Source organism: Mobula hypostoma, chromosome 15 (assembly GCF_963921235.1).
Source record: "Mobula hypostoma chromosome 15, sMobHyp1.1, whole genome shotgun sequence".
Lineage (NCBI taxonomy): Eukaryota > Metazoa > Chordata > Chondrichthyes > Myliobatiformes > Myliobatidae > Mobula > Mobula hypostoma.
In genome coordinates this window covers 70,779,676-70,805,118 of record NC_086111.1, presented here as the reverse complement: position 1 = coordinate 70,805,118, position 25,443 = coordinate 70,779,676, and the positions used below count along the sequence as shown (strand labels likewise).

The window sequence follows — 25,443 nt, the reverse complement described above, 5'->3', positions numbered from 1 at the left end:
TCGATATAGGTGTACAAGATGATTAGAAGCATAGATAGAGTGGCTTTACAAGGTGGGAATGGCTGATATGAAAGAGCATAATTTTAAAGTGATTATAGAAAAGTAAGGGGGGGGGATATCAGAGGTAGAATGGGAGTTTGTGGCACATGCTTCCAGGGGTGGTGGTAGAGGCCGATACATTATGGACTTCAAAGGTTCTCTTAGATAGATGATGGAAACTGGAAAGCTATGTGGGAGTGAAGGGTTAGATTGATCTTGGAGTAGGCTAAAATGTTGGCAAAACTCTGTGGGCCAGAGGGCCTGTACTCTGCTGCTCAGTTCTGTGTTCTTTACCTTACAATCAAAGAAGATTTGACACCGAACCCATGTGTCATTAAGACAGTCACCAGAAGCTTGCTCAAAGAGCCACATCTTCAAAAAAATTCCATAAATGAAGAGAGAAAGGTAACAATAAACATAACAGAGGCTGGAAATACTCGAATACTCAGTAAGTCAGGCGGGCGCCTGTGGAGAGAAGCATAGTTTCTTTTTTAAGATTGAAGATTCAAGATTGTTTAATGTTATTTCCAGTACACAAATGTAAAGGAGAACAAAATAATTGTTACTCTGGATCCAATGCAGCACAGAAATAAACATGAAAGATATAGAACACAATAAATATTAATACATAAGATAGCCTGTATACATAGATTGCTTGTATGTCCATAAAGTGACACTAAGCTCTAGGTTGTCGATATATAACATGACTCTGACAGGAATTGATAAAGTACTGGTGGAGTTAATGGGTGGAAGTATTGATCAGCCTTGCTACTTGGAGAAAGTAACTGTTTTTGAGCCTGGTGCTCCTGGTGTGGATGCTACGTAACCTCCTCCCTGATGGAAGTGGGACAAACAGTCCATGTGCAGGGTGAATGGGATACTTCATGATGTTACTGGCCCTTTTCTGACAACCTTCTGTATATATGTCCTTGATGGCTAGAAAAGACTGGAGAGAAAACAAATTTTAAGATGCAGGGCGGAGGGGAATAAAACAAAAAGGATGCTCATGGTAAAGGTGGGAGGCAGGACTGATGTAAGAGAATAAAGAGATGTTAGGGAAAAGCAAAACCTCCAAGAAGGCCACAATCTTGATGTAGGGTTTGGAGGCTTGTGTTCCTCAATGACACAGAGAGCTGGAGTCAGGGCTTTATGCTTTGGCTCTTGGTGAGGTCACCCATGCCAAGCCTGTTCAAAGGGTAGAGGTCAGACTAAGAATAGTCCCACTAGTTCTCCTGTTTCAGGGGTTCAGCTCAGGGTTAACAACTGACTGGTCAAAAATCAATCGTTAATGGAAACAGCAATGAAGAACCCTTCTATGCAGACAGAGATGGAGGACCTACATTGCTGCCCTAAATGCCAGTGACATAACAGGCCGAGAGTAAGTTATGGAAAAGCAAAACACTGGAGTAATTAGAAAAGTGCCTACACAATGTCCGTATCCTTCTATCTTCCTCATCTTCATGTGCTCATCAAAATGTCTGTTAAAGCGTCTGATGCGTTTGCCTTTATCACCATATCAGGCAGCATATTCCATGCATCTAACACTCTTGAGTTAAAAGCTTACCCCCCCCACCAACATCCCCTTCAAACCTACTCCTTCTCACCTTCAGTACATGCCTTCTGGTATTAGGCATTTTAACCCTGGGAAAAAGATACTCCCTGTCTACTCTATCTATGCCTCTCATATTCTTATAAACCTCATTCAGATCTCCTATCAACCTCCACCTCTCCAAGGTAAGCAACCCAGTTTGTCCAGCCTCTCATGCCCTCTAAACCAGGCAGCATGATGGATGCCGCCTTCTTGAGACATCAGCTCTTGAAGGTGTCCTCGATGGCAGGGAGGGTCTTGCCCATGGTGGAGCTGTCTGCAGTCTCCTGTGATCCTGTGCATTGGAGCCTCCATACCAGTCTGGGATGCAACCAGTCAGAATGCTCTCCATAGTCAATCTGTAGAAATTTGCTAGAGTCCTTAGTGATGTAAAAAATCTCTTCAAACTCCAAATGAAGTAGAACCGCTGGCATGTCTTCCTCGTGAGGAATTGTGTGTTGTTTAAGGGAGAACTTTACAAAGTGTGCAACAAGTGATAGCACAGGAGGACATTCCATGTCCAAAGTGTCTAAGCTAGCCAGAGTCTGGAGTGGGTAAGACCAGAAGACCAAAAGACTTAGGAGCAGAATTATGCTATTTGCCCCATCAAGTTTACTCCATTCTATTATGGCTGATATATTATCCCTCTCTACTCTATTTTCCTGTCTTCTCCCAATAAGCTTTGATGCCCTTACCTCTGCTTTCAATGACTTGGCCTCCACAGTCATCTGTAGCAATGAATTCTACAGATTCACCACCCTCTGACTGAAGAAATTCCTTCTCATTTCTGTTCTAAAGGGATGTCCTTCTATTCTGATGCTGAACCCTCTTGTCCTGGACTCTCCCACTTTTGGAAACATCCTCTCCACATCCACTCTATTTAGGCCGATCAACATTTGGTTGAATTCAGTAAGATATGTTCTTTGATAATAGGTTGGACTTTGAATTTGAGATACCCCTCATGCTTCTAAATTCCAGGCCATCAAATGCAATTCATAGTTAACCCTTTCATTTCCTGGATCATTCTCATGAACCTCCTTAGGACTATCTCCAATGTCAGCATGTTTTTCTCAAAATAGCTCACAATACTCCCAGTGTGCTCTGACGAATGTCTTATAAAGCCTCAGCATTATATCCTTGCCTTTATATTCTAGTCCTCTCAAAATGAATGCTAACATTGTATTTGTCTTTCATAATACTGTCTCAACCTGCTGGTTAACCTTTAAGGAGTCCTGCACAAGGAGTTGTAAGTCCCCTTGCACCTCCGATCTTTGAGATAAGGGGATGAAGTGAGGTAAGGTGAAGAGGGGACTCGCTTGTAGTACTTTCTGAACACTTAGAAAGAGAAGAGTAGTGCTGCACTGTCCCCAACCTGGTGGCATGAACATTAATCTCTGCAACTAAATTTTCCCTCTCCCCCGTTCCAATTCCTCAATTCCCCACTGTGGCCTCCTTACTTGCTCCTCTCCTGCCTCTTCTCCCCTGGTGTTCCTCAGCTTTCCTTTTCTCCCATTATCTTCTCTCCTATCAGATTCCTTCTTCTCCAGCCCTTCACCTCTTCCACCTGTTACTTCCCAGCTTCTAACTTCACCATTCCCTTCCCCAACCACCTGGCTTCACCTGTCACCTTCTACTTGTACTCCTTCCTCTACCCCCTGCCCCAACCTCCTTACTCTGAGATCTTGCCCCTTCCTTTCCAGTCCTGATTAAGGGTCTCGTCCCTGAACAGCGACTGTGGATGCTGCCTGACCTGCTGAGTCCCTCCAGCGTTTTGTGTGTGCTGCACTGCCATTTGTTACAATTTGCATTATGCAGCTATTGTTACAGAATAATCAAACAGCATTTTCCGTCACTCACTTGGACTGTCTATGGACACCTCCCTTCTACTTGTCCTGTGGTGTATCACCACCTCCTTTCAGTTAGACAAAATCACCTTCACGGCAGCAATTAAAACTATGACAGAATGACTTCCGCTGTGTATAATATCTGTGTCACGATCATCCCTGACATTTATCTTAGTAAAGATCGCTTCTTGACAGCAAAACCTTTCAAACCAGTATTATCAGGCTCTAAATAAACAACGCACTTCAGCAATTTAAATAGTATTACCTAAGTAACCTCAAATTATGTTAACCGATAGCTTCATGTCTAATTTTCCCTTTTTTAAAAGTGTGCTCCATGCTTTCGAACCTCTGGGGGTTTCTTTCTTTAGGTGATGAAGCGCTTATCCCAGTTTAGAAGATGGTACTTCATCATCTGACAGAGGAAACCTCTAAGAAGCGTGAGAGTTCTGTGCTATTCACTAAGGATCAGGTTATGATTTATCGAAGGCCTCATAATCAGTTTAAAAAAAAAACGGGAAACAGCGGTGGTGCTTTGTAAAAGAACCACTGATGTTATTTTAGTTGTGTTGAAGCTTCTTTGTCAAAAATGACCCCCAGATACTTACAAAAGATTTTGCAGATGCTGATAATCCAGAGCAACGCATACAAAATGCTGGGGAAATTCAGCAGGTCAAGCAGTATTGATGGAGAAGAATAAACATTTGTGGTTTCGGGCCTAGGCCCTTCATCAGGACTACCAAAATGTCGTCTCTTTATTCCTTTCCATAGGTGCCGCCTGGCTTGCTGAGTTCCTCCAGCAGTTTGTGTGTGTTGCTTCCCCCAGGTATTCCTTCCTGTCATCAGTGTTGTGCCCCAGTGGAAGTTTCTCTGGTCTTAGAGTCATAGAATCATGGAATGTCAAAGTACAGAAGCAGACCCTTTGGCCCATTTAGTCCATGCTAAACTATTATTCTGCCTAGTCTCATCAACCTACACCATACCCCTCCCATTCATGTACATTCAAATTTCTCTTAAATATTGAAATCAAATTTGCATCCACTACTACCATTGGCAACTCGTTCCGCACACTCACCAACAGGAGTGAAGAAGTTCCCCCTCAGCCTCCCTCCTTAAACATTTCACCTTTCACCCTTAACCTGTGAGCTCTGGTTTTAATCTCATCCAGCCTCAGTGGAAGAAGCCTGCTTGCATTTACTCTGCCTATCATTCGTTCATTATGTGCTGTGTCATATGACTTGGGTGATCATGATCTTTACATGACCGTGATTGTTCTTGGCAAACTTTGCTACAGAAGCGGTTTGCTATTGCCTTCTTCTGGCAAGTGTCTTTACAAGATGGGTGACCCCAGCCATTGTCAATACTCTTCAGAGATTGTCTGCCTGGTGTCAGTGGTCACATAACCAGGACTTGTGATACGCACCAGCTGCTCATGCGACCATCCACCACCCACTCCCATGGCTTCACGTGACCCTTACTGGGGTCGTGGGGGTGGGGAGGATGCTAAGCAGGTGCTACACCTTGAGCAAGGCTAGTGGAGGGAAGGAATGTCTTACACCTTCTCGTGTAAAGATGAGAAGTTCTGATTATCAGATGAACTGTGAAATAAGTTGGGTGTCATGGTAGCATAGTGCTTGATGCAAAGTTATTACAGCTCGGATCATCAGATTTCAGAGTTCAGTTCTAACGCCATCTGTAAAGAGTTTGAACATCCCTCCCCATGAATGTATTGGTTTTCCGCAGCTGCTTTGGCTTCCTCCCCTCCCACATTCCAAAGACGTACCGGCTAGTAGGTTAATTGATAATTGTAAATTTTCCTGTGATTAGACTACGGGTTAAATAGGTGGCTTGACGTGCCATGCGCTCATTGGGCCGGAAGGGCCTGTTCTGCACTTTATCTCTAAATAAAAATAAAAATAAATAAAATCTCTGTCTGCTGGGCAAAATAAATCCCATAGCACTCTTGTAATGCATAGTATAGCACAGGAACAGGCCCTTTGGCCCACGGTGTCTGTGCCAATCATGAAGCTGGTCTAAACTAATACTATCTGCCTGCACGTGGTCCATATCCATCCATTTCCTGCCGGTTTACAGTCTGTCTAAATGCCACTTAAACATCTCTATCACCTCTCTGGCAGCACATTCCAGGCACCTATCCTCTTCAGGGTAAAATATCTCTCTCACTTTCCCCTCCCATCTTAAAGTCCCTCACCCTCCGGTGCTCCAGAGAAAACAACCCAAGTCTGTCCAAACTGTCCTTATACTAACACTACTTCCGCCTATTCATCCTGGAGACACAGGAGACTGCAGGTGCTGGAATCTGGAGCAACAAACAATTTGCTGGAGGAACTCAAAGGAGAAGAATAAAGAGTCAACATTTCAGGATTCCTGATGAAGGGTCTCGACCTGAAACATGGACTCTTTATTCCTCTCCATAGCTGCTGCCTGACCTGCTGAGTTCCTCCAACATTTTGTATGTTATTCGACAGTGACAGTGGTAGAAATTCTGATATCTTGCATTAATCAGCACAGAGCAACCACTTGGAAGTCCATCATTGCTTAAGAAGAACATTTTCCTGTTGTTTGCAGTGACCCAAAGTGTCCTGAGAACAAGTATTATGCAATGCCTGGGGTTTTCTCTGACTACATGTCTATCTTGGTCAGCCTCGTTATGTTAATATCTTCACAGCAGATGTCTGAGGATAATGTATGTCAGTGGAATATCGATCAGTATTGTATTTCCAAGGTAAACTTGATGAACTACTACCTATTGGTACAGTATATATTTGAAAAAAATAACCAGTGCATTTATTTTCTTTCAGAATACTGAGTACTACAGGCTGGCCTCAGCACAATTTAATGAAGCCGCCACGATTGCAGACACCCATGTCAAGTAAGTATCCCGAATATGAGCTACAACGCACGCTGGTGTCACGTGAGTACGAGAACAGAAATACTGCTCTGTCTCACAGTTACAGACTGATGGCTTTGTTGGCTGCAGCCTACTGGAGGCAATTAGTTAGCTTGGAGTTTTTTGCATGCTTGCGTTTTGGGTTTGTTGCTGTTTGCTTGAATGCTGTAAATATTAATTGTCAAGGATGTTGGGTGAGGAAGGATGGCCATCACTGTCTTGGCTGGTAGCTGCTCATCCTTCAGTGATTGTAACAGTTTATGGACACTGTATGTTGCTTTGGTAATGTTGGATCTGGAGATAATATTGTCCAGAAGGTTCTTCGGAAGTCAAGTTTGAGGTGCAAATCTTGTGGTTACGGCTATCATCACAAAGGAGTGACAGCGAAGCACAGAAACAGGTAACAAACTAATTTTAACCATCTTCACTCAAACAGAGCACAGAAACGTGTGGCAAATTCTAACTATAACCAACTCACTTGAACAAAGCACAGAAACAGGGAACAAATCCTAACTGTAACCAACTCACTCAAACAAAGAACTGCCTCCTGGCCTTTCTCTGAACTGAAAACTCTTTCAAGCAGGACAGAAAAGGGAATCTTCACCTTGATTTGCAGTGCCATGACACAGACTTGGAGACAAAGAAAGTACTGAAGTACCGAACTAGCTATACTTTTTCAGATTCAGCTTCAGATTAATTTATAAATCACACGTATATGGAAACATCTTTGAAGTGTGTTGTATACTGCAAATTACTGAACATTTACAGACAGACGGGTGATTATGGAAACATATAAATAAGCATGGGGTGGTGGGGTGGAGATACGTCTCTACATAAGGAGGCATAAGGCTGTCTTTCCCTCCTCCAGCCTGCAGGTCACCCTTGGGGAAGGTGTAGCACCTGCTTAGCCCCCCAGTCAGGCTCATGTGAAGCCATGGGAGCAGGTGGTGGATGGTTGTATGAGCAGCTGGTGCATATCACAAGTCCTGGTTATGCGACCACTGACCCAGGCAGACAATCTCTGAAGAGAATTGATAATGGCTGGGGTCACCCACCTTGTAAAGACACTGCCCAAAAGAGGACAATGGCAAACCACTTCTGTAGAAAAATTTGCCAAGAACAACCATGGTCATGAGACCAAGATCGGCCACGTCATACGACACGGCACATAATGACGATGATGATAAGCAAGCATGAAGCAAGTTAAACTACAAGAAAAAATAACAATTTAGACCCTGATCCAACATTCCACCCCCCCCACGCACAAGCAGCAGTTAGGCAACGACCCCCCCCCCACCACCAGCAAAAAAGGTACCCTCCGCCGAGCACTCAAGTGTGCAGCAAAGCATCAATAAAAGCACAGACCTGCAGTACCCCAAAAACTACTTGTTCACCTGGTAATTCGACATACCACAGGCTTCACAGTGTTTTGTGTGTGTTGCTCTGGATTTCCTTGTTTAAAGTAAAAACAAAATAAGACGCGCATCTCTTGGACACCTGTCTTTTTCTTGCAATTAGTTGAAGTTTTTAAAGTTGCAAAGCATAGCAGTGGCAATGAGGTATTTTTTTAAAACAAACCTGAGATGACTACCTACTTGTTGAAGTGTAGCAAAATGTTCGAGCTTAAAAAAGAAGTGCAGCACACTTCCATTGCAAGAGAGAAATGGTCAAATAACAAAAAGTAGCACAGCTCTTTTTTTATCTTTGCTAGGGGAGAAAGTTGGTCGAGTTTTAAAAAAAGGCAGAAAGTGGAAGAATTCATAGGTTCATAAGCATTGATTAAAATCATAAAAAAAGCAGAAATGGCTGGGTACTTCAGAAAGATTGTTGTGTTTGTTTACAGAAAAGATAACTAGAATATGTATACTGAACAGATTGAGCAGTATTTTAAAGCAAATGGAATAACCAATGAGAAACAAGTGTCAGTTTTGCGGAATGCATTGGATTTAAAGGCATGCTGTTTGCTTAGAAATTTAATTGCTCCAACCAAATCAGGTGAAATGAGCTTTTGCAGATATTATGAAAGTAATATGAAACCTTTGTTGATTGCAGAATGCTTTAGGTTTCATAAGCAGAATCAAAAGAAAGGGGTATTCATTTCAGCATACATGGTTGAGTTGAAGTTGTCTGAGCATTGCTGGTTTGGTAATGGGTTTAATGATGCACTGAAATATTGTTAGGATGTCGAATCTAACAAGATAGCGTTCAAGAATGACTCCTAACTGAAGCAAAACATATTTAAAACAGCAGTTGAAATCATTGTATCAGTGGAAACAGCAGACAGAGACGCCATTGAGTTGCAGTCAGGAATGAAAGTGAATGTGATTAAAATCACAGCGTCTAAACAGAAACCTGCCCAGCTAACAGGCCTGAGAGGGGAATAGAAGAAGAGGGGAGGGGAAGGGAATTTTTTTTAACCAGATAGAGAAATCAATATACGTGCCATCAGGTTAGAGGTTAACCAGATGGAATGTATGTACTTCTCCTCCACCCTGAGGGTGGCCTCATCACGACATAAGAGGAGGCCATGGACCAACATGTCAGATTGGAATGAGAATTGGAATCAAAATGTTGGGCCACCTGGAAGTTCTGCCTTTAGTGGATGGAGTGGAGATGCTTGATGAAGCAGTGCCCCAATTTATGATAAGTCTCACCATTGTAGAGGAGACCACATTGAAAGCACTGGATACAATAGATGACTCCAGCAGATTTGCAGGTGGAGTGTTGCCTCAGCTGGAAGGACTGTTTGGGCCCTGAAAGGAAGTGAGGGAGGAGGTGAATGAGTAGATGCAGCACTTTGGCTCCTTGCAGGAATAATTGCCGAGTACAAGATTAGTAAGAAGGAACAAGTGGACAAGGGAATAACAGAGAGAGGAATCCCTGCGGAAAGCAGAGAGTGGGAGGATGTAAGTATGTGTTTGGTGGTAGGATCCCTTTGGAGATGGCAGATGTTGTGGAGAATGATGTGTTGGACGCGGGGGGTCATGGGGTGTTAGGTAAGGACTATCACTGTTAAGGTGGTGGGAAAATAGGGTGAGCACAGATGTCAGGAAATGGAGGTGATGTGGGTAAAGGCAGCATCGTTGGTGGAGGAAGGGAAACACTGGAGAAGAGCCTCATCCTGGGAACAGATACAGTAGAGACAAAGGAACTGAGAAAAGGAATAGCATTTTTACAGGAGACAGAGTGAGAAGAGTTGCAATCAAGATATCTGTGGGGATCAGTAGGTTTATAATAGATGTCCAGAGATGGAGACAGAGAGATTGAGAAAGAGGAGGGTGATGTCAGAGATGGACCAAGTGAATTTCAGGGCAATGTGGAAGTTGGAGGCAAAGATGATGAATTTGACGAGCTCAGTATGGGTGCATGAAGTGGCACCAGTACAGTTGTAGCACCACTGGTGCAGCACTAATGCAGCAGAGGAAGAGTTGTGGAACATTACCGGAGAATGCTTGGAACATGGACTGTTCTACTGAGCCAACAAAAAGGAAGGCATAGGTGGGGCCCATTCAAATGTCCATGGCTACCCCTTGAGTCTGAAAAAAGTGGGAAAAGCTGAAGGAGGAATTGTTGAGGGTAAGGACTAGTTCTGCCAGACAGAGGAGGATGGTAGTGGAGGGGAACTGGTTGGTTCTTGAGAAAAAATTGGAGAGCACTAAGGCCAAGTTGATAGGGTACAGAAGTGTATAAGGACTGGACATCCATGGTGAAAATTAAGCAGTCATTGCCAGGGAATTGAAAGTTAGGAGATTGAAAGCAGGATGTAGGTGAAAGGGCATTTCAAAGATACTGAACTGAAGTCTGCAGATATCCAACTAAGAACCAATACTGGAGAAAAGATTATTTCTGTGGGAATGACATTTGTAACAGTGAAATACAACAACCAACAAGTCACACTGGCCTTGTATGTGGTGAAAACCAGGAGGGCCAGTGTTGTGGGGTCGTGAGTGGCTGAGACAACTACAACTCGATTGGAGATCCATCCACCATTTGCATGCCACATCCCCTGTAATAGAGACAACTGGAAACAAATTAAGAAAGGTATTGGATGATGCCACAACTGGCTCCTTGCTGTACATCATGAACCATGGCCCAATAGATGGCAAACAGGTGTTGGTTCTGACTTCTGTGCCTCTGGTTGGAAGGTATATTGGACCAAAGAAGGACCATCCTGCTCATAAGAATTGTGAAAGCAATAAAGCAGTGGTCCAACTACAACAGTTTTTATAGGCAACATATCTGTGAAAGCTTCTGGGATGTTAATTAGGCAGTTACTTGTGAATTGTGGCTTGGTTTTAAGTTGGAAGAGAGCTCAAGGAGTTTTCAGGAAAGTTGCAATCATTTGGATTTTGTGAATAAAAAGAACCAGAATCTATTCTGCATGCATTAAGGTTATTGCATGAACTTCAAGTGGGAGACAAAGGTTGCTTGTAAAAGTCGATGCCAAGACTGAAGCCCAAACAGATGAATGGAAGGCCAAAAAGAAAAGAGTCAATGGAGACACATAAACAGGATTTGCCAGATTCAAAGATTCAAACTACATTTATTATCAAAGTATATTTACAGAATATAACTCTGAGATTCATTCTCCTGCAGGCAGACACGAAACAAAGAAACCCCATGGAACCTGTTCAACTAAACATGAAACATCAACGTGTGAAAAAAAACAATTGCGCAAATGACAAAAAGCAAGTGAACAACTCATAGATAATCAAACATCAAACCAGGAAACACACATAAAAGTTGCAGGTGAACGCAGCAGGCCAGGCAGCATCTCTAGGAAGAGGTACAGTTGACGTTTCGGGACGAGACCCTTCGATGACTGTACCTCTTCCTGGAGATGCTGCCTGGCCTGCTGCGTTCACCAGCAACTTTTATGTGTGTTGCTTGAAATTCCAGCATCTGCAGATTTCCTCATGTTTGCATCAAACCAGGAGTCCAGTAGTATTTAATTAAGTGCAGTTCAGTATCACACCACTAGCTGGTGCAGGCTGCAGGGCCATTCTTTGCTGAAACACCCCAGTCTGCATCAATCACCCCAATAAACCACTCAAAAACAGCAAAACAAAAGTAACCAGAATCCAGAAACACATGCAATATGAACCTTAAAGTCCCCAAAATGAATACACTGCCATGAGCCTCTCCGATCAATACTGGCAATGTGAATCCCAAGACCCCTGCACTTTCTTCCACCAGCAGCTAGCGAGAGGAAGAGGAAGACTGGTCAAATACAAGCAGAAGACACCAAAACCCATCTGTCCTCCGCTTTCCTCATAGTCGACTTCAACCTTGCTCGATGCTTCAATCAGAGAAAAGCAATGGAGTCATGGGCTCACATCCTATCTGCAGGCCTCCCAGCTGCACACTCAGCACCGAACCTCACCAAACACCTCCAGAGAACGGCAAAGCGCCAGATCGCTCAATCGGCCCCCGAATGTAAATCACAGGTTCCAATCACATGCAGCTTAGTAGTAGAATCATATTTGAAAGAAGAAGTAAAAGAAGTAGTTTTGTGAATTGTCAGCACCGTCTTGATAATGTTGTGGATAAGGAATCAGGTCGTAAGGGAGCAATAGAAGGATTAATAAGAGAATATTCCAGTGAACTAAATGCACCTTCCTAAGATCAAGATGCACATCCTAGAAAGGAGAAAAAGACAAAGAAAGAGGATCAACAGAGAGAAAGAAGCCAGGACTGGGAGATAAGCAAGGATCCAAGTAGATCCAGAGGGCAACGCTAAGAAAAGGAGAAGAAAGATGTCCAGAGCTGTCAGAACCACTTCTGCAGTGTCTGAGTCAACTCCTACAACCACCACAGAAGAGGCCCCAAAACCTGAGATTGTTTGTGCAGCCACAAGTCTCACCTACCAAGGAGAGTGACCTCCCTTATCAGAAAAGACGTTATCCTACAAGAATAAGAAAGTGATTAAGTCTTTAGGCCTGAATAGGATCATTTAAAATTTACTATGCCGTGGATGGCTGTATAGCATTTGTATTATATGGTATGTTATATATATGCTATATACAACACAGCATATAGGACGTAGTATATCATTGAGATATATATATAATTGAGTTGGAGTTTATAGCTAAGCAGGGAGGAGTGTTGTGTATTTAATATTTCAGTAATATTTGGGTAATATTGTAAATATATTGTTTGATTAAGCATTATTTGTTGTTTACATAGTGCATGTGGGTTATCTGGAAAAAGTACGTAAATGGCATACATGCCACCACATGATATGTGTGTGCTTCATAAAAATCACAGTACACTAGTTATCCTTGGCTCTCCCTTATTTTCATTTTGATTATGTTTTAGAGTTACAAAGCATAACAGTATAGATATGTACATAACATGTTGACATGGAGATGGTGAGCTTAAGGAGATATTTCTATCATTTTATACAATTTCAGTAGTTGGCTTGGAGAATGCAGATGCTGGAACTGTATGCTCTCTGTGTGACGATATGTACTGTGTTTTTCACCTTGGCCCCAAAGGAACAATGTTTCATTTACATGTATAGATGTGTATGGTTGAACGACAATGAACTTGATCTTGATCTTGAACTTGAATCTGGACCAACAAACTGCAAAGTACATTTTATTATCAAAGTACATACATGTCACCATATACACCCCTGAGATTCATTTTCCTCTGGGCGTACTGAGCAAATATATCGAATAATAACTATAACAGGATCAAGGAAAGATCAGACAGAGTGCAGAAGACAATAAACTGTGCAAATGCAGATATAAATAAATCACAATAAATAACGAGAACATGAGATAATGAGATAAAGAGTCCTTAAAGTGAGATCATTAGTTATGCGAACATCTCAGTGGATGGGCAAGTGAGTGTAGTTATCCCCTTTTATTCAAGACCCTGATGGGTGTGGGGTAGTAACTATTCTTGAACCTGGTGGTGCGGGTCCTGAGGCTCCTGTACCTTCAGCGGGAAAAGACCATGGCCTGGGTGGTGAGGATCTTTGATGAGGGATGCTGCTTTTCTATGACAGTGTTACATGTAGATGTGCTGAAAGGTTGGGAGAGTTTTACATGTGATGTACTGGGCTGGAGTCTACCAGAGGAACTCAGCAGATCGACTAGCATCGGGGTGGGGAGGGGAGGGAATTGATGATGTTCGATTCAAAATACCGCATCAGGACTGTTCGTTGTGCTGAACAGTTTGTTCCAATACTTCAGAGAGGCAACTCATATTCAAGCAGTTCACAGTGACTGAAAGCAAGTGCAGATGGGACACACAGACTGAGCAGATACCATGCTTGAAAAATGCAAACCTTAAACTGGTTGTTTTCAGCTGACCACAGATGTGGTTAGATAAACTGATAAAACAACTCAGACCTCGAGAGAGGAAATGTTTCACGCAGCGTGGTGTCAGACTGAAGTTATAGCTATGCGCCCAGTTGGGAAAACACTACATTGAGCCAGCAGAATTTTTAACAACTGTGTAACAACCTCTTTCACTGATACAAGCTGTTTTTAAAATTTCCCTTCTTAAAAAGAAATGAATTTGAATTCTCAAGCTGTACTGGGGGGATTTGAACTGATAGAGTTCTGTCACTAAACTATAAAATCACAGATTATTTCAAACGTTTGTTACTGACCCTTTCCTGTGCAGTGGCATGATGGAGATTGTGTGCATTTTAGATTGGAACTTCAGTCATTGCTTAAAGAAGCTGAAGTAGTCGGGGAGTGGGGGGAGGATTGTATGAATGGATGGACCACCCTTGTCCTGGAGGGAGGTGTGGGGAGAAATCTAGAGCCGTGAGTCTGCAGATGCTGGAATCTGGAGCTGGATGCACTCTGTGGATTGAGTAGCGTTGATTGGCTTGTGTGCGGGGTCGGGGGTTAGGAATTGTCAACGTTTTGGGTTGAACCCTGAATAAGGATGGATGAAGGTTATGACCAAAAGCATTGACAATTCCTTTCCCCCTCCTACCAGATACTGTTTGACCTCAAGCAGATTGCTTGTTGCATGGGAGAAATTTCAAAGTAAGCTTATTATCAAAGTACATATATGTCACCGTATACAACCCTGAGATTCATTTTCTTTTAAAGTTTCAAAGTACATTTAATATCACAGTATGTATACAGTATACAACCTGAAATTCGTCCTCTTCACAGAAGTCCATGAAACATTGCGGCTATACTCAATAAACCATAACAGAATCAATGAAAGACTGCACCAACTTGACCGTTCAATCAGAGTGCAAAAGACAACAGACTATGCAAATATGAAAAGAAAGAAATAATAATAATAATAAAAATAAGCAATAAATATTGAGAACATGAGATGTAGAGTGGTTGAAAGTGAGTCCATTGGTTGTGGGAACAGTTCAGTGGTGGGACGAATGAAGTTGATGGTTAAACCAGAGAGTGATGAGAATTTTAAAATCATTGTCACAAAAATATTGTGGTTAACATCATGGATGATATTAAGGCAGACAAACGTGAAGTGAGAAATAAAGAAAGAGAGGGAGCTATTGACTCAGCCAGGTTGTGGAGGTACCTTTACGGAGACAATTACTTGACACAGGATGAATGACTCATTAACATGCTTTAAATTCTGTGCCCTTCTAACTCGAAATTAAGTGCCCCAATAATCCTTTTCATGAGCTCTGGTAGCTGAATATCGATGATACTCACCTATGTGACTCAGTGAGATTTTGATTGATTGATTGGATCTATCTATCACGTTTACTTCGAAACATATGGTGAAATATGTCTTTTGGTGTTAACAACCAATGTTCCCTCTTTACATGGCCTGAAAACTGTGTGTACTTTAAATGTATTTTTATGTTTTAAATATATATACTATGAATATAGGACATAGAACAGTACCTCACAGGAGCAAGCCCTTCAGCCCACACTGTTGTGCTGAACCAGCTAAAAAGTAAGTCTAATCGCATACTTTTGATTTTATTTATAAATTGAGGTGTATGATGAAATAGAGTATATCAAAGAAAACCTTTCCGTTTCGTAAACTTTTTCGAGTTGCATCCCGTTCCACCTGTGGGGCAAGAAAGGCTACATGTGCAGGAGCAGTTCAGTTACTGCATGATTGTGTAGCTTACAGGAACCAGGGTTAACAGCTGACACAACCTAAGGATGTGTTGGGGGCAGCCCACAAGTGCCACCACACATTCCGGCACCAACACAGCATGCCTACCATGTTCAGTAGAACAACACAAGCAACAACAAAACTAAACAACAGCAGTAAATGAGCCCTTTCCCCACTCACTCACCCACTTATACACACAGACAGGCTGCCTTTGAGCCTACGACCTCCAGTACTTGGGCCTGGGTGCTTTGACTCCCAGATATCGGACCTTCAGCACCCTTGGCTCTAGCCCGGACTGGAGCAGTGCATTTTTAACATTAACATAGTCACACAGAGTTTCAAATGTAGGCTATACAAGTACTACATTTCAGCCTTTGTTGACTTCTCTTTTTGTGTGCAAGCTTATGTTCAATAAAACATTACCTTTGTGCTGTAATCTATCAATGAAGCATGTGCAAACCAGATGGAAATTTAAAACATTTGCATTTTTAAAAATCCTGACGAAAGAACAGCCGGCTTTCTAAATAACTTTACAGTCCTTAAGGGTTGTGAAAGGGCCTCTCAGTACGTACAGAGCTGGTTAATAATAAATGTGGCTCTTCTACTCCTCGAGTGCCTGTGTCTCCCACTACAACTTCCCTAGCCTGTCTGTCTGCTAACTGCCATCTTCCATTGGAGTCAGGATGCCGAATCGCTCAACCCTTGTTCACTTCCCTCTTTGTTTTCAGTTACCATCCCATGTCCATTTCTGGTGGCCTAGCCTCACTAGAATGTCCCACTGTGTGTTTATCTGGTGGCCTAATCTTTGTAGAGTGTCCCACTGTGTGTTTGTTTCCTCCTGTACTACCCATTTCTTATTTTAAGTTTCAGTCTTCTCCCTCTGTGCACCCGTAGGGCATCAGAAGACATAGGAACAGAAGTAGGCTATTTGGCCTATTGAGTCTGCTCCATCATTCCATCATGGCTGATTTATTACCTCCCTCAGTTCTCCTGCCTTCTCCCCATAACCTTTGTTGCCCTTACTAATCACCAACCTTTGACGTCTTTATTAATCAAGAACCTACCAACCTCTGCTTTAAATATACCCAATGACTTGTCCTCCACAACTGTCTGTGGCAATGAATTCCACAGATACACCATCCTCCGACTAAAGAAATTGCTCCTCATCTTTGTCCTAAAGGAATGTCTTTTTATTCTGAGGCTCTGCCCTCTGCTCCTAGACTCCCCCACTCCATGTCCCCCACTTTTGGGCATTTCTTTAACCACCATTTCTGGGAAAGGAGAACGAGACTATGATCAGAGAGATGAAGAAGGCTCTCATCAAATGCTTGTGCAAAATGTTTATTTACCTTCTTTTTTAACAAGGCTGAAAAGGAAAAAAAACTCCTAAACTCAAGAGATTCTGCCAGTGCTGGAAGTATTGAGTAACACACACAAAGTGCAGAAGGAACTCAACACGCAGGCAGCGTCTATGAAGGGGAATAAACAGTCGATGTTTCAGGCTAAGGCCCTTCATCAGGACTGGAAAAGAAGCGTGGGGCGGGTGTGGGAGGAAGCAGGATCACCTGCCAGCTTGAGCTCCTTCCTCTCCACGCCTCCATCTAATTCTGGCTTCTGCCCCTTTCCTTTATCAGTCTGTATGAAGGCTCTTGGGTCAAAACCTCAACTGTTTATTCCCTTCTATAGATGCGGTCTCATTTGCTGAGTTTCTCCAGCATTTTGTATGTGTAGCTCCAGGAGAATACCTCCATTGGTCTCAAGCAGAAGCTGCACCTGAGCAGCACACTCAGGAGTTTTGTGGATGAGACAGCAAGGCCATTTGGCCCATTGTGACTCTGGCAGCCCCTTGGTGAAGCTGCAGTGCAAAAAAGAAATTGTGGCATGTAAATCAGATTAAAGAAGATATTCTAAAGACTAGCTTTAGTGGTCATGGACATTCCAACATACCGTGAGATGTGTCATTTATGTCACATCAAATCAGTGAGGATTGTGGCAGGCAGCCCATAAGTATTGCTATACTTCCAGTGACAAGATGGCATGCCCACAACTGACTAATCATAACCCATACGTCTTTGGAATATGGGAGGAAAGTGGAGCAGCTGAAGGAAACCCAGATAGTCACAGGAAGAAGATACAAAGTCCTTACAAAAAATGGTGAGGATTGAACTGCAATCTTATTTATTTATTTATTGAGATACACTGCAGAGTAGACCCTTTAAGCCCTTCAAGCCGTGTCACTCAGCAATCCCCCTATTTAATCCAAGCCTAATCATTGGCCTCTTTACAGTGATCAATTAACCTACCTATCAATATGACTTTGGGCTGTGGGAGGAAATCAGAGCCCTCGGAGGAAATCCACGTGGTCATGGGGAGAATGTACAAACTCCTTGTGGAGAGCAGTGGGAAGTGAACCCAAGTTGCTGGTGCTGAAAAGCGTTGTGCTAACCACTACGCTACCATGCTGCCCCAATATGTCGCCCACAGGTGAATTGATCATGGGGAGCAAGGACATGGCAGACCAATTGAATAATTACTTTGGTTCTGTCTTCACTGAGGAGGACATAAATAATCTTCCACAAATAGTAGGGGACAGAGGGTCCAGTGAGATGGAGGAACTGTGCGAAATACATGTTAGTAGGGAAGTGATGTTAGGTAAATTGAAGGGATTGAAGGCAGATAAATCCCCAGGGCCAGATGGTCTGCATCCCAGAGTGCTTAAGGAAGTAGCCCAAGAAATAGTGGATGCATTAGTGATAATTTTTCAAAACTCGTTAGATTCTGGACTAGTTCCTGAGGATCGGAAGGTGGCTAATGTAACCCCACTTTTTAAAAAAGGAGGGAGAGAGAAACCGGGGAATTATAGACCAGTTAGCCTAACGTCGGTGGTGGGGAAACTGCTGGAGTCAGTTATCAAAGATGTGATAACAGCACATTTGGAGAGCGGTGAAATCATCGGACAAAGTCAGCATGGATTTGTGAAAGGAAAATCATGTCTGACGAATCTCATAGAATTTTTGGAGGATGTTACTAGTAGAGTGGATAGGGGAGAACCAGTGGATGTGGTATATTTGGATTTTCAAAAGGCTTTTGACAAGGTCCCACACAGGAGATTAGTGTGCAAACTTAAAGCACACGGTATTGGGGGTAAGGTATTGATGTGGATAGAGAATTGGTTAGCAGACAGGAAGCAAAGAGTGGGAATAAACGGGACCTTTTCAGAATGGCAGGCGGTGACTAGTGGGGTACCGCAAGGCTCAGTGCTGGGACCCCAGTTGTTTACAATATATATTAATGACTTGGATGAGGGAATTAAATGCAGCATCTCCAAGTTTGCAGATGACACGAAGCTGGGTGGCAGTGTTAGCTGTGAGGAGGATGCTAAGAGGATGCAGGGTGACTTGGATAGGTTGGGTGAGTGGGCAAATTCATGGCAGATGCAATTTAATGTGGATAAATGTGAAGTTATCCACTTTGGTGGCAAAAATAGGAAAACAGATTATTATCTGAACAGTGGCCGATTAGGAAAAGTGGAGGTGCAACGAGACCTGGGTGTCATTATACACCAGTCATTGAAAGTGGGCATGTAGGTACAGCAGGCGGTGAAAAAGGCGAATGGTATGCTGGCATTTATAGCGAGAGGATTCGAGTACAGGAGCAGGGAGGTACTACTGCAGTTGTACAAGACCTTGGTGAGACCACACCTGGAGTATTGTGTGCAGTTTTGGTCCCCTAATCTGAGGAAAGACATCCTTGCCATAGAGGGAGTACAAAGAAGGTTCACCAGATTGATTCCTGGGATGGCAGGACTTTCATATGAAGAAAGACTGGATGAACTAGGCTTGTACTTGTTGGAATTTAGAAGATTGAGGGGAGATCTGATTGAAACGTATAAAATCCTAAAGGGATTGGACAGGCTAGATGCAGGAAGATTGTTCCCGATGTTGGGGAAGTCCAGAACGAGGGGTCACAGTTTGAGGATAAAGGGGAAGCCTTTTAGGACTGAGATTAGGAAAAACTTCTTCACACAGAGAGTGGTGAATCTGCAGAATTCTCTGCCACAGGAAACAGTTGAGGCCGGTTCATTGGCTATATTTAAGAGGGAGTTAGATATGGCCCTTGTGGCTACGGGGATCAGGGGGTATGGAGGGAAGGCTGGTGCAGGGTTCTGAGTTGGATGATCAGCCATGATCATAATAAATGGCGGTGCAGGCTCGAAGGGCCGAATGGCCTACTCCACCTATTTTCTATGTTTCTATGTTTCTATAATGATGGATGCTGCCTTCTTGAGGCAGTGCCTCTTGAAAATGTCCTCGATGGTGGGGGCGATTGTGCCGGTGAACTGGCTGAGTCTCCAACCCATGGGGGGCCTCCTACAATCCTGCGCATTGGAGCCTCCATGCCAGGAATAACACTCATTTGTCTTTGGAAAAGGATTGCATTTTCTTGTGTTCAGTGGTAAAATAAAGTCAAAATTATGGTGGCCGTGCACCACCGTAACATTAGCATCATTGAGGACAAAAGGCTTCAATGTTTCAGCTACAGATCTTTCAGCAGGAATGAAAGGTAGGTGATCATTTAGGTCCACTGTTAATCGTCCTTTACTCAGGAGTGTTAAAGATTAATTTAAATTTAAACGTGTTGCATGCATTCGGGACATGACTTTGTACCCCTGTTCTACTGAATACCTTCTATCAACTTTGTCAGGACATGTAGTGAGCACAGGGAGTGAACTCAGAAAAGAATTTAATCTCTCAGGATCACAGAAGGGATATGGCATGGAAAAAGGACATTTGGACCATCAAGTCTGCACTGACTCGTCATCATCGAGCCACACAGCACAATAACTGGCTCTTTAATTAAACTTGTTCATGCCCACCACGGTGCTTACCTAAGCTCATTCCTGTTCCCTGCATTTGGCCCATGTGCCCCTGAACCTTTCCTATCCATTTACCTGTCCAAAGCATGTTGTAAACGTACTGTGGGGGGCGCAGTAACGAGGAGATTAACGTAACGCTTCACAGCACCAGTGACCTGGGTTCAACTCCACTGCTGTTTGTAAGGAGTTTGTACGTTCTCCGTGGGACCACGTGGGTTTTCTCTGGGTGCTCTGTTTCCTCCCTCAATCCAATGACGTATGGGTTAGGGTTAGCAAGTTGTGCGTGTGCTAAGTTGGCACTGGAAGCATGGTGACCCTTGCGGGTTGCTGCCAGCACATCTTTGGACTGTGCTGGCCATTTTACACAACTCATTTCAGAATCAGGTTTTTTAACGTTGACACATCTTGTGAAATCTGTTGCTTTGTGACTGTTGTACAGTGCAATACGTAAAATATACTATAAATTACAATAAGGAATATATATACACGCAGTACAAAAAGAGAGCAAATAGAGAGGTATTGTTCATGGGTTCATTTTCAGAAATACGGTAGGGGAGGGGATGAAACTGTTCCTCAGACGATCAGTATGTATCTTCAGGCCCCTGTACCTCCTCCAAAATGGTAGCAATCAGAAGAAGGCATGTCCTGGATAGAGAGGGCCCTTAATGATAGATGCCCCCTTCTTGAGGCATAACCTATTGAACATGGCCTCGATGGTGGGGAAGCCAGTGCCCATGATAGAACTGCCTGAGTTTACAACCCTCTGCACCATTTTCCAACCCATTGTGAAAGATACATTTCACTGTACATTTCAATGTTCCAATGTGACAGATAAACCTTATCTTTAATCTCTTTCTTTATCTTTAATGGTACCCACTTCCTCTGTAAGCTTGTTCCATACACACACATGATTCTCAGTGTTACAAGTTGCCCTTCAGATCTCCTTTAGTTTTCACCTCTTGCCTTAAACCTATTCCATCTAGTTTTGGATTTGACACCAGGACAGCAAAACATTTTCTATCGCCCCATTCACCTACCTATGCCAGTACAATCCAGGTAATCCCACTTCCCTCCCTCTCCATTGCCCTACAGACTTTTTTTTGTCTGGTTCTCCTTTGAACACCACAGTCAAATCTGCCTGCACCACTTCCCATCCTAGCTGTCTGCTTCAGATTGCTGCATTAGAAAGATTTTCATCACAACACTTCAGGCTATTTTGTTAGTTCTTGTGACCTCTTGTCAAGCTCTCTGAAGACTCGGGATCTATCGTGATATCAAATACCTTTGTCTGTTCCCATCTTAATTACTTTGTTCCAAAGAAAGTGACCCCAAAATTTTCAAACTTGATTCGAAAGGTATATATTTATTTTACTTTATTTCAATTACTGTGTAATAATGTTACTGCGAAGGCTAATTAAAATGGCTTCTTTGTTATGTTAAGTGCTGAGGAAGTTCTCTTGCTAGCAGCTTGTTTGGGTTATAGAGAGAGTTGTATTCAGTTGCTAACCAATTGGGATTGATGTTATTCTTTCTTGTGTGTCTGTAAGCTATTGTGATGCGCGGGTTTTTGGGCAGAAGGTGTAATGGGGAGAGAGAGAGTGGATGTGATGCTGTGAGCTGGTCGACGGAGCGGACCCTGAGCCAGAGTCCGAGGTCCAGGGTCTTCGGCGAGGAGAGGAGACGGAGACAGACTCGTGTGGAGTGCCTGGTCGACCACTGTGGTTGGTCCCAGGCGGCAGGTCGAGGTGGTCAGAGGGGATTGAACGGTGAAGAGAGGATCGTTACTAGAGCTCCAACTGTTTGTGCATGAAGAGGTTGAACTTTGATAAGTTTGGCGCCTTTTACTTTCCTTTTATATTTTAACTCTATTAATTATGTAGTTCCAGTAATATCTTTAAATTGTAATCATTCTGTGTATCATGGTGTATTGTCAATCATGGTGTATTGTCTGTTATTTGGCGGGGTGGGGAACATTATACAGCATCCACACAAACCTGATTACCCAGTTTGGCTGGACCGAAGGCTGCTTCCCCTAGATGACAGTGAGTTGAGTGAGCCTGAGGCTTACCGGGGGGGGGGGGGGGGGGGCACTATAAATGTTTTTAATTTAGACCAGAAGACATAGACACAAGAGCAGAGTTAGGTCATTTGGCCCATCGAGTCTACTTTACCATTCCATCATGGCTGAATTATTTTCCCTCTCAACTCCATTCTCCTGCTAGTAAGGCAGTTTAAGTAATCAAATTGAACCAAATAACAGTTTTTTAAAATAATTTACATTCATTGAATGTGTTCCTACATATAATTTTTACATAATTTTGGCTATTGGACAAAAGGAGCTAACAGAAGGTTATCAAAGTGAAAGGTCAAAGTAAATTTATTGTCAAAGTATGCATGTGTCACCATATATGCGCAGTTTATGATAACATATATGTGTGGGCTGTTGCTTGGTTTCTGAAAGCTGAGGCATGGTCACTACTTGCAGATTGCTCCGACTGTGGGCTTGGCTGCAGTAGCAAGGCTGATGGGGAGTGGCCACAGAAGTTAGCCTAGCTTCTGAGAGAAAAATATCTGATGGAATTTGTATAGACAAGCATGAGATGTTGCACTTTGCACAGAATTAGGCCATTTGGCTCATCGAGTCCATGCCACCATTTCCATCATGCCAGATCCATTTTCCCCTCTCGGTCCCAATCACCTGCCTTCTCCCTATATCCTTTCATGTCCTGACTAATCAAGAATCTATCTACCTTGGCCTCAAATATACCCAATGACTTGGCCACCACAGCCATCTGTGGTAACAGATGCCACATTGGCCACTGTCTGGCTAAAGAAATTCCTCTATTCTAAGGCTGTCCTCTAGTCTTAGACTTCCCCATCGTAGAAAACATTCTCTTTACATCCATTTTGTCAAGGGTTTTCAACATTCGATAGGTTTCAATGAGGTCACCACTCACTCTTCTCAATTCCAGTGAGGTTAACTCATACTGAATGTTATAGTTAACTTAGACTGTAAGTACAGGTATGTACTTTGATAATTATTTTGAACTTTGAACACACACTAAAGGATTCTAGGTTAAATGTTTTAAAAGTGTACCTATGTTTTCTTTAAAGATCTATCAACTTTACTACAATATTTCTCTGCAATTAATTAAAACAGTATTTGATTTAACTTATTTAATTAAAAGGTGCAGTTAATAAATAAACATATGAATGTTTATCAAGCTTTTAAGCTGAGCTGTTCCAATGTATGGGACCATGACCTCAGCAGGTGTAAGGTTAAGGGACCTGGTAGGAAGCGCATCCAACAACACACTGAAGACCTGCAGGTTCAGACACTTAAACATGTACCACATTTTTCTTTGGAAGCAACCTTGTAATTATAACATTTATCTGCTCATTGTAATTAAATAGTTGCACTGAAAGAGAAAATTCAATAGGGTTTTAAGTCTCTCAGCCTGCGGTTCTTCAGTGTGTATGCAGGTGAAGTGTTCTGCTGAAAGCATTCCCTACAAGCAGCTGGTTGGATTCCGGTGAGCTTGGGTCACTCTACCTTGGATATGGCCCAGTCCATCACAGGCAAATCCCTCCCCACCAGTGAGCACATCCACATGAAATGCTGTCGCAGGCACAGGAAAGCAAGCATCCGTCATCAGGGACCCCCACCACCCAGGACATGCTCTCTTCTCGCGGCTGCCATCAGGAAGAAAGTACAGGAGCCTCAGGACTCACACCACCAGATTCAAGAATAGTTACTACCCCGCAATCACCAGGCTCTTGAATCAGTGGGGATAACTTCACTCATTTTCACTCGCCCCATCATTGAAATATCCCCACAACCAATGGATTCACTTTCAAGGACTCTTCATTTCATGTTCTCGATATTTATTGCTTATTTATTTATTGTTATTATTTCTTTCTTTTTGTATTTGCATGGTTTGTTGTCTTTTGTATGCTGGTTGTTTGTTCATCTTGTTTGGTACAATCTTTCATTGTGTTTCTTTGTATTTACTGTGAATGCCTGCAAGAAAATGAATCTCAGGGTTGTATGTGATGACATATATGTACTTTGATAATAAATTTACTTTGAACTTTAAACTTTCTAGTACTCCTTTCCCAACCATTTTGTATCCATTGCATTTTCTGTGTTCTTCCCACACAGCGAACAAAAGACCATTATCCGAGATTGAGCTGAATGTTTTGTGCCATGCGCTTGTTTCAGTTCCCAGTTTCTCATTGCAGTGAATTTCCCCTCCCTCTCCTTTCCTGTTTCATCTGCATGATTTATGGCAGCCGGGCTTAAAACCTGAATAATAAGCAGAAAGGCATCGATGTTCACAGCTGGTGCCTCACCACCGACCACCCCCCTGCAGGTAGCTACAGAGGGCTGCTCGACTCCTCGAACTGTTCCTGTCACTTTAGAAAGAACACCAGAACACCAGTCCCTCGGACAGATGCATTCTGCTAGTGACAATGTTTTGTCCCACTCTGCTGCCTTCCCTTCTGTCTCAGTTTGTAGAGAGGAAGATTTATTGAGAAGACTGGACTGTTTGACTCACGGCTCTGCATAATACAGAGTCAGGAACAAGAATCACATTACTCTTTTTGGTTGCTTCCCGCCGTTCTCACACTACTACAGAAGCAGTGATGAAACCACATGAGCCTTCTCCCTGTCCCTCAGACTAGAGGAGAAAGAGAGGGTTAAAATGGTACAAAAATCTCCTCAAATCCTAAACACAATAATATCAAAATGTTGAACGCCATTGTCTGTAAAGAGTTTGTACATTCTTCCAGTGACCGCATGGGTTTCCTGTAACATCCCAAAGATGTACGGGGTTTGTAGGTTAATTGGACACATGGGTGTAATTGGGCAGAGTGAGCTTGTTGGGCTGGAAAGGCCGGTTACCGTGCTGTGTCTCTAAATAAAAAAAAAGATAATAAACTCCGGTCACCTTCAAATTATCCACCCTTACATTAGCCATTTCCACCTTGGGAAAGAAGACTCTGGCTGTCCGCTCTATATATGCTTCTTTCATATGTTCTTCCCATGGCTGTGTGGGTTTTCTCCAGTTTCCTGCCACGTTCCAAAGGTGTACAGGTTCGTAGG

The 25,443-nt window shown here is 42.9% G+C and overlaps 1 protein-coding gene across 4 annotated transcripts in view; it reads left to right on the top strand.

Annotated features, from left to right (window-relative positions):
• Nucleotides 1-25,443, top strand: part of LOC134357131 (MICOS complex subunit mic25-like) — an 814,525-nt gene that overhangs the window by 428,544 nt on the left and 360,538 nt on the right. For all 4 annotated transcript variants that reach the window (XM_063068429.1, XM_063068427.1, XM_063068428.1 and 1 more), the window contains one exon: nucleotides 6,291-6,361. In XM_063068429.1, coding sequence (XP_062924499.1) covers nucleotides 6,291-6,361 — 71 coding nt within the window. The remainder of the gene's footprint in view (nucleotides 1-6,290; nucleotides 6,362-25,443) is intronic.